This window comes from Salmo salar, chromosome ssa02 (genome assembly GCF_905237065.1).
Source record: "Salmo salar chromosome ssa02, Ssal_v3.1, whole genome shotgun sequence".
Lineage (NCBI taxonomy): Eukaryota > Metazoa > Chordata > Actinopteri > Salmoniformes > Salmonidae > Salmo > Salmo salar.
The window spans coordinates 66,108,023-66,117,816 of record NC_059443.1 but is presented as its reverse complement, the minus strand read 5'-3'; the positions used below and the strand labels follow the sequence as shown (position 1 = coordinate 66,117,816).

Below are 9,794 nucleotides of genomic sequence, written 5' to 3'. Positions count from 1 at the left end.
TCAAAGCGTTCCGACTTCATTCACCACGGAGATCACAGTCTACAGCGGACCCGCTTTGAAGGGATCTAATAGGCTACAAAAACCGTTTGATAACAACAACCAGGACATGCGGACGGCTTGACATTATTTTTGACCTATTCTCCATTTGCTGATATAAACAGGACATAAAGTTTATATTTTTGGAAGTCTCCCATAAATGTATGGATAGTGGAATATTATATTCTCAGAGAATTGTATCAACATGCATAAAGGATTAAAACACTAAAATGTGTCACAACGAGACGTCTTCACTTCAAGTGGATTATAGCCTAATCGATAAAATGATTACATTTCTCAATTCTGGAAGTTCTTCTAAGCATAGATAGCTCTTGTCTCAGGTGCCGTAACTCCGACCCATCTCCTGCGCCTGTGTTGCTTCTGTGGCCAAAAGCGGAGTAGGAAACCCAACTGACTTCAATAAACGTCAGTCTTAATAAATGTAAACCTAAATGAACACCCAATAAAGTCACACTGTTAGCCTCGCCATGTTGCCTATAATAGCTAAATAATTCGGACTACCGGCTGTAGAGTCGTGGAGGTAGCGGTTCCACCCGAGGGATGGTACTGGATTCCCGTGGTTTGGGAGCGACGCCTCAGCTCCTGGTTCTGGAACGGTGTTGGTGGAACTACTGGAACTTTCTCTCGTTCTGGAGCCCAAAGGACCTGAAGGGAGATGAGAGCCGCTTTTCTGAGCTTCCTCCTCGCCTGCTTATTGTGCCTGTTACGCACCGCCGCTGAGGTAAAGGACTTTTATACGAGTTTTGGTTTGTACGCTCTGTAGGGGCCAAATCTGTTCAAATTGTGCCGTTTTTAGTGCAACGCTTACTTCGTTGGCAGGTGCATTGTTCGTTCGTTCATGCTCCACTTATGCATAATTATGCACAAAACTCCAGAGTAGCGTTGCAGTAACTCCGTCCAAAAATGACATGACAATAGGGGGAATCTATGGCTTCTCAGCAACAAGCGCAAACTAAGTGTGCATTATACCATCTCCTTAATTGTGCACATATTTGTGCTTAAAACACTTATTCAGCGCTACATAGTCACGCTCATACCACTGCTATAGCCGCGCTATCCATTACGGTACAATAACGTCTGTGTCGGTAATGAAGTGCTGTTATTTTCATTTCAATGTTTTCCTTTTCTTGTAGGAGGCCCCACTCCCCCGGGAGCTGTTGGAGCGGCTGTCCCGCAGTGAGATCCGCAGCATCAGCGACCTCCAGCGGCTCCTGGAGCTAGACCTGGATGGTAGGCCTAAAGCCTCTTAAATCAGTCTTCATTCAATAGCTTTATTACACAGCCTAGGGCTAGGCTTCAGTAAAGACACTGAACTGAGCTCAACACAACATGCCAGAAGTAGCCTACAAGGTTTTGGATAGAACCAAAACGGGTTCTATTGCTTGCTTTATATGTGGCACCCCTAAATGTTCTATATAGAACCCTCTTATAGGGTTGGTTGATCAGAACCCCATGGGTTCTTATTCACTGAGCCAACATTTTTTCTATATAGAACCTTAAGGGGTGCCATATATGAAGCAAGCATAGAACACTTTTTGGTTCTATCCAGAACCGTTTTTTCTAAGTGTGTACCCTTTAAAGGTAGGAGGAGAGAGGTGTAAAGAGGTGCTATGGCTGTGTCTTGTTTGTGATAGGCTGTTAGCCTGTGGGCAACTTGGACAGGTTTGTCTGCCACATAAGAGATGTTGAATTAGACAAATTACTTCCTGCAGCTTAGAGGGAGAGAGTGGATGAATCTCCATTGGATGTTGCCCCGGCCATGAGCACGCCCCTCTCGGGCGGGAACTAAAAGGCGTCTCACCAGCTTCTGCTCGGTGTTAGTGGGAGTTGTCTCTGTCCCGCTGCCCGCGGCACTAGGGCGGACAGCCACCATGAACCTGGTGACTGCTGCTTGTGTCAAAACTTTTGATCTGTTTCACACTTTTTATTCCACGTGAAATGAACTTTAGGAAAACTGAACACGTAACTGGAGTCTGGTCGAATAAGGGGGAAGGTGTGGACAAGGGCTTGAAACATACCCTAATGAAACGTTTCAAGCCATTCATTGTTAGGCTACTTAGTAACCGCTCTCCATCCTACAAGTTCTTATCATTTTTCATTTGGTCTTGACTACACCCCACCATTCATTCTGGCATTATTGAGATGCAAATAGGCCTGTCTGCTACTCAGCTGTCTCCTCGGTGCTGGGGGGTCAAGTGGATGTAGGCTTTATGCTGCTGTCATACTGTCCATTATTTGTGGAGCAGCAATGTAAGGCTGAATGAAACACACACACACACACACACACACACACACACACACACACACACACACACACACACACACACACACACACACACACACACACACACACACACACTGAGGGCTGAATGGCTGCTGTTTTGGTATGTATAATTCATGGTGAAATTCCTGAGTGTCAGGAGGAAGGAGCTAGGAGGCTTTGTGTTGGTCAAGACATACAGCAAGCACTTAAGTTCCTGCACGTAAGTGCAGTCACGCACACACACTTGCAAGGAACACACACACACACACAGACACACACAATCATACACACACCCTCTACAGTCTACACTCTCTGTGGGGTCAGTACTTGGGTAGCAAAAATATATACTTTAAGAGAGAGACCCCAAACAGGTCAATATCGAGCTGAAAGATCAAACAAGGTCATTTTGAAGTGAAAGGTTCTTTACACACACCCGACTAACAACCAGAGCTGTTAGATTGGATAGCAGAAGGCGTATGGTTGTCATGGTGACGATAAGGGATTGTTCATTTACAGAGGGGACACAGTTATTTTGAGCTTTTCTGAGTTCAAGCTTCTCTCTCCATTCAGTGTTGCTCTGCTTCTGAATGGCCCAGCTAGTGTAGGGATAACATGAGATTGATGTTGTTGTGGTCAACAGAGAATGAGGTGATAGAGGAGAACAAACAGAGGTACCACAACAAGGCCTACTCACAGCTGGAGAGCTCTCAGACACACTCCAGGCACAAGAGGAGCATCGGTAAGTGTGTGTGTCTTTGTAGTTGTGTTCATGCATACCTGTGGAATTTGTGTGTGTGAGAGAGAGTGAGAGAGAGAGAGAGAGAGAGAGAGAGAGAGAGAGAGAGAGTGTGTGTGTCTGTCTGAGTATTTGCCTCTTTCTGTCTATATCCCATCTACTGTCCATCTACGTCTACGTGTGTGTCTCTGTGTCTCTGCGCGTGTGTCTCTGTGTCTCTGCGTGTGTGTGTCTCTGTGTGTGTGTGTGTCTCTGTGTGTGTGTAAGTATACACCAACACTACCTTCTCTCTATGCTGTCATGTTTCACCTTTAACCTCTCCCCCTCCCCTTTGACCCCAGAGGAGGCGTTACCCGCGGTGTGTAAGACTCGTACGGTGATCTACGAGATCCCTCGGAGCCAGGTGGATTCCACCTCCGCTAACTTCATCATCTGGCCTCCCTGTGTAGAGGTGAAGAGATGTACCGGATGCTGCAACACCAGCAACATGCACTGCCTGCCCTCCCGCAAGCACCACCGCACTGTCAAGGTAGGAGAGAGCTACACGTTCTCTGAACACACACACACACACACACACACACACACACACACACACACACACACACACACACACACACACACACACACACACACACAAACACAGCAACTCAACCATTCAACCCCTTTCTACTAGTCCAGCTCCCCTTAGCTAGGTCTGCCTGGCTAGGTCTGTGCCTGTGTGCATGTGTGCGTGTGTGTACAGTACCAGTCATTGTAGAATAATAGTGAAATAACACATATGGAATCATGTAGTAACCAAAGTGTTAAACAAATCAAAATATATTTTATATTTGAGATTCTTCAAGTTGCCACCCTTTGCCTTGATGACAGCTTTGCTCACTCTTGGCATTCTCTCAACCAGCTTCACCTGGAAGATAATAAAAATAAAGAAAAACACTTGAATGAGTAGGTGTGTCCAAACTTTTGTCTGGTACTGTGTGTGTGTGTGTGTGTGTGTGTGTGTGTGTGTGTGTGTGTGTGTGTGTGTGTGTGTGTGTGTGTGCGTGTGCGTGTGTGTATGCGTGTGTGTGTGCCAGGCCAGGAGACTCCCTCGCGACCGCAGGAACATAATCATTTGTATTTAAACTCTGCCAGGGCTGGCACATAATAGCAAGTAAACCCTGCCATCTTAAACCCACACACACTGCCAACTGGAAGCTCTGCTCAGTGTGTGTGTGTGAGAGAGAGAGAGAGAGAGGATGGAGAAAGAAAAAGGAGTGAGACGGTGTGTGTGTGTGTTCATGCGCTAAGGATTTCCAGCCAGTTTAGCATGGTCTGAGCCGAGGAGGATAGTGGGTGTGTTGATGATCTCAGTGCTTCAGTGTATTCACTACGGGGGTTATTTTGTTTTCCCCACTCCCTGTTTTCCTCTGAGTGAATGGCTTCTCAGTCCTCTGTCTATTAAAAGACTAAAGATGCTGTCTGTCTGGCTTAGCTGTTCCTCAGACAGTTCACACAGAGGAAGAAGTTGTGATTTCTGGGTGCTGAGGTAGTCCCTCCTTGTTTAGGTAAATGCTATTATGTTTAGTTCCTAATGAATACAATCTGAGCTGAACTGATCTGGCTGAGGCAGCGCTATCTGTTGTAGACCTCAGATAGAGATCATATGCAGAAATAGAGGGTCAAAGGTCATAGAGACATCCCTGCAAATAAGAGCCATAACTATTGGAGGAAATCTAACTGTGCTTAAATGTACAGAAAGAGAGTGAGAAAGAGAGAAGCAGTGTTTTTGAAGGGGTAAGGGATGGTTTGATAGAGAGAGCAGAGGGATGAGAGGAATGGACAGATGAGGAGAGAAGGGAGGGATAGATAGAGCAGAGGGATGAGAGGAATGGACAGATGAGGAGAAAAGGGAGGGATAGAGAGAGCAGAGGGATGAGAGGAATGGACAGATGAGGAGAGAAGGGAGGGATAGAGAGAGCAGAGGGATGAGAGGAATGGACAGATGAGGAGAGAAGGGAGGGATAGATAGAGCAGAGGGATGAGAGGAATGGACAGATGAGGAGCGAAGGGAGGGTGCAGATTTGATCCCCTTTTGATACTCAATATTAGATGAAAGGGTCTCTCTCTCTCTTTCATTCTTTTTCCTTTTCTTCATTCTTTCATTCTTTCTTTCTTTCTTTCTCTTTGTCTTTGACAGAGAGGAAATCAAAAGATAAGTCTCCCGTATATCCTGAGATTCAACTACAGAGACAGGACTATGGAGAGGAAACACACACACGTACACGCGTATGCACAGACACACACACACGCACGCGCACACACGTACACGCGCCTTCGAGGGTGTGTGAATGTGTGTGTGCACGTGCATGCTAGCTTGCCCGTCTCTGCTCTTCCAGAAACCATTCACCAGTACCAGAACAGCGGACCGTTGTTTTTCAATGGCTCATACTGGTCTTGACTCAGTGTATTAATCTCCCATGGTTTCTCTGTGTCCACTGTCTGTTTCCCTCCATTCCAGTTTCCACTGGTGGGACAGAGACAAAGGTTCCATTGTTATGTCTGACATGATGATGACTTTCTGGAGAAATAACAGCTAGAAGGTCATAATCATATTAATATGACCTGGTGGTTTACTGAGAACCCAAACACACCTCGTGTTACACACCTTTGAGTTGACTCGTGTCTTATTCCCTGTATTTCATTTGACAGGAAGGAAACTGAGAAACTCCCTCAGGCTGCATCTCAATAGCCTACAATGGGTTCTTCTCCATGTCTCCTCCCTTTCACATACAGATGTAGCATCTTAATTTGAGGCAGTTTGCTACAGCAGGAAAATAATCAGTCAGCAACAGGAAATGTGAATTATTATGTGGATTATAGTTCATGGACATTTTATGTAGGGGTTGATACATTTTTCCTAAGGAAAAATCAAGCCTGACATTTTAAAGTGGAAATTACAAACTTTAGAAGCCTTTTTAAATTCTCAGCAACAAAAGAGTGATCAAATTCAGAGCCTACATCTGTACACTGCCCTGTAAAAGGGAAAGTAAGTAGCATGGCATCTGTCCAGTTGTTTCCTATCAGTGCAGAATCAGATGAAGGAAATTACACAAGGAGAAAAAGCCTTAATTACAACATGGAGAGGGAGCGTCTCCAGTCCACACTATTGAGATGCCTTACCTCACCTGAACCTCTGTACCAATAACAGTGTTACTGTCTCGGCTGTGCTCTTCTGGTTCATGTTGTAACATAGCAGCACCTTTCGGTGTGTGTGCGTGTGTGCACGTGCGCGTGTGTGTGCGCGTGCGTGTGTGTTGTCTTTGTGTATGTTCAGACTTGAAAGAGAAGAGAGGCTTGTACAATCAGTCCTGAAGCTCAAGCAGGCTTGGCTCACTTTTTGAGAGAACACTAATGTGTGTGTGCTTGCTTACGTGTGTGTGTGTGTGTGTGTTTGTGTGTTAGTGTACGAGGGGTGTGTGTGTGTGTCATGTTTTTGTATCCTTCCATTACCTCGAAAAGAGGAGATTCTCCAGAACTCATTCTGATCTCTTTCTCCATCCCTCTCCAGGTGGCTAAGGTGGAGTATGTGAGGAGGCGTCCTAAACTAAAGGAGGTGCTGGTGCGGCTGGAGGAGCACCTTGAGTGTATATGCACCTCCAAACGACACATCAAGGAACTCTACGATACAGACAATGGTAAATATCTTACTATACTCTACTGCGTACAGCGTGTGCTTCAGCTCCTGTCTGAGAGTGTCTCTCTACACGGATATAAACTGAGAACAGTTGAGGAATTGAAATGGTTCTCTCTCAGGGTATTCCACTCCTTTTTTCATTCCCCTTTTTTCTTTATAGATCCTCCTCTTCCCCCTCCTCCCCCTTCATTCACAGGACCCAGTAGGACCAAGGGTAAAGGGAGGAAACGTAAAAAGCTCAAAAACCTCAAAGAATTTCTCATACTTTTGTCGGGCATGTGGAAAAACATGAGTGTTTATTAGTGTCATTACGGTAGGCATTAGCACTACAGCCAATCAATGATCTGGGTTTAAACGCCAATCATGGGAATCGCCAATCAGAGAGCAGTATCAATCGAACAGGAAGAGGGGGTGAAATTAGGAAGTGGTTTTAATTGGTGACTGGTGCCTTGGCTGATTACATTGGGTATGGAGGTTGTATTTGGTGGTGAAAGATGGGGGTGCTAAAGATTCATTGTTTTAAGTGGTGAACATTTGACATTACGTTATTTTGTTGGGGGGATGACTTGTATTGTCTGATTGGCTAAGCTAACGTTTGGTACCTATTTCTCTTCTCCCATCAGGTGTAAGGTGAAGAAAGATGGATGGAAGAGAGAAGAGTGAAAGAGAGGAAGAGGGACGAGAACATCTTTTCAACAGAAACTTTCATGTTTCTCAGACTGAGATATGAACAGCCATGTTGTGCGTGATGGCAACAAGAGAAGTGGGCAGAGGACAGAGAACATATTCTATATATGTTATATTCTATATCTTCCCACAAGACGAACGTTCAAAAATAAATAATTTTGATAACGTCAAAATATTGCCAGAATCGGGAATGATGTTTCTGGAAGATGCAAATAAGAACTTCGATATTAGGAGTGGGTGTGGCTTCAATTTGATGATTGACAGGTGTCAAATAATGTGACTACGCCAACTGGGACAAGAAGAGAGGTAGATGATTGGATACTGGAGGACTATGGGAGTTATAGTCTTTATATAAAGGACTTCTGACTACAAGACTACTCCCATCATTTTGGATTACAAGCGGTTTGGAATCCTCCCAATCATTTCAGATGCTTCTGGATTTTTCCATCGGATTCCGAGGACAGTGACTGGGATTATGTTTTGTACTCTCCTTCTGGAACGGAAGGAAGTCACCTACATGATGTATATCCTCTTATTTTTTATAACCCTGGTTTTCTATTACTGACTGACTTCTTGATTCGTTTCTGGTATGTTATTCACATAAAGGAAGGTTTAAAACAACTGCTACATCAGTTACAAGTTACTAATAAAGTATTTATAATGTCAATATGTTACAATGTCTTTAGTTTTTGCCTGTTTTTGCCAGGAGAGAGAGAGAGAGAGAGAGAGAGAGAGAGAGAGAGAGAGAGAGAGAGAGTGTGTGTGTGTGTATATAACCCCAGATATTAACATGAACTTTATTGAGAGAGAGGGAGAAAACTTAGTACACCTTAACGGGTCACCTCTTATGACTCATTCACTTTGAACATGTGACACACTGCTAATGCCAAAGCAACTCTCAGGTTATAGAGCAGGGCCTGTATTCTAAAGCCTCTCAGAGTAAGAGTGCTGATCTAGGATCAGGTTCCACCTGTCCATTGTAATCTTATTCATTATGATCTAACAGGCTACACTGATCCTAGATCAGCAATCTTTTCTGAGACACTTTGTCAATACAGGCCCAGGTAAGGGTTTTACTAAGAACACTTAATAAATGAATAAGATAATGGTATTATTGTACTGTCTCAGTAAGGGATAAGATACTGTGTTCAGGAAAATAGTAAAAAGTCAATGTTGTTGAAAATGATATTCTATTCCGGTATTATTATCCTGTAACCTTTCAAAGAAACCCAGAAGCTGACTTAGTTTCAACATATAAATCACTTCAAAGTTCTCACAGAAAGGAAATTACTTTGATAATACAGTATTCGTGTAAAACGTGCAGTTTTACATCTTAATCAGTGATACCTTAGTTGAAATGGTAATATGGCATCTCTTTAGTTCCCACAATCCACCAGTGTTATAAGACGCCATGGACGGACAGTACCGGCTCCATTGGTTTAGCAAGACTTTTATTTAGTGAATAAACCAGTGAAATAGAGGAAGAATTGTGGCCTTTGGGGTTTCTCAAAATGATATTTACCCTCTCTGCCAAACCATAATCCTTTTCCAAACCCAAACTACAGGCCAAAATGCAACCCTCGGAGCCAGAAGCTAGCCTTTCTCTCGCTCTGTCTCTGTGTTATTATGACGTTACAGTCTATGTTGGCGGTTACACGGTACTCACTCCCAGTCAAACTCCCCTTCACATTTCCTAATGTCAAAAGATAATCACGACATAGCATAATAATGCTACGATTTATTGAGTGTCACAGTGGACTATATTCATAACAAACAAAGAACAAAACTAATGTTTGTCGGGTTGTGGTGTGGTTTTAAAAGGAGGCGACACAAACACAGACAGACTTCATATTAGTTTGAGGTTGGGTTACATAACCAGATGTTGCCAGGGTACTTATCTTGGATCGGTTGGTATAAACGCTTACTGAAGACGTTTGCCAATATTCCAAACAGACTGACTGGGTTTTGGACGTGCACGCACGCACACACACACACACACACACACACACACACACACACACACACACACATCATGCTTTTGGACTGGAGTGCCCGCTCTCTGCAATACATACACTTCCTAATTGAGTGAGTTATACAGTACTGCAGGACAAAGGGGACACTGTGTCTGGTGTGTGTGTGTGTGTCTGGTGTGTGTATGGTGTGTAGGAGAAAAGCCCTTATGCTTTCATTCTACATTATGTTACAAATCTTCTATACCAGTCAGTCTGAGGGAGAGATTTTAACATACTGTACACATGCTATGGTTGTCCAGCTTTTACCATGAGAGAGAGAGAAAGAGGGAGAGAAAGAGGGAGAGAGATGGATAGAAAATGACAGAGGTAGAGCGAGAAAGAGCAATGGAGTAGGATAGGGAG

General features: G+C 44.0%; 1 protein-coding gene across 2 annotated transcripts; it reads left to right on the top strand.

The window, feature by feature from the left end:
• Nucleotides 1-8,086, top strand: LOC106564525 (platelet-derived growth factor subunit A). 2 transcript variants are annotated; one of them, XM_045708160.1, is made up of 7 exons: nt 1-778; nt 1,191-1,287; nt 2,961-3,059; nt 3,398-3,585; nt 6,607-6,733; nt 6,893-7,045; nt 7,356-8,086. In XM_045708160.1, exons 1-6 carry the CDS (start codon nt 713-715, stop codon nt 7,033-7,035), a joined length of 720 nt encoding a protein of 239 aa, XP_045564116.1. In that variant the 5' UTR covers nt 1-712; the 3' UTR covers nt 7,036-7,045; nt 7,356-8,086. The 2 variants fall into 2 exon arrangements, with proteins under 2 accessions (XP_045564116.1, XP_045564121.1); XM_045708165.1 differs by lacking the exon at nt 6,893-7,045.
• Nucleotides 8,087-9,794: the final 1,708 nt, after the last annotated feature.

Bases quoted from the DNA above. Each gene is read 5' to 3' on its own strand.
- LOC106564525 (XM_045708160.1), top strand. From the start codon at position 713: ATGAGAGCCGCTTTTCTGAGCTTCCTCCTCGCCTGCTTATTGTGCCTG. The intron at 3,586-6,606 runs GTAGGAGAGAGC...ATCCCTCTCCAG, and splicing joins AGCACCACCGCACTGTCAAG to GTGGCTAAGGTGGAGTATGT. The intron at 6,734-6,892 runs GTAAATATCTTA...TTTTCTTTATAG, and splicing joins ACTCTACGATACAGACAATG to ATCCTCCTCTTCCCCCTCCT.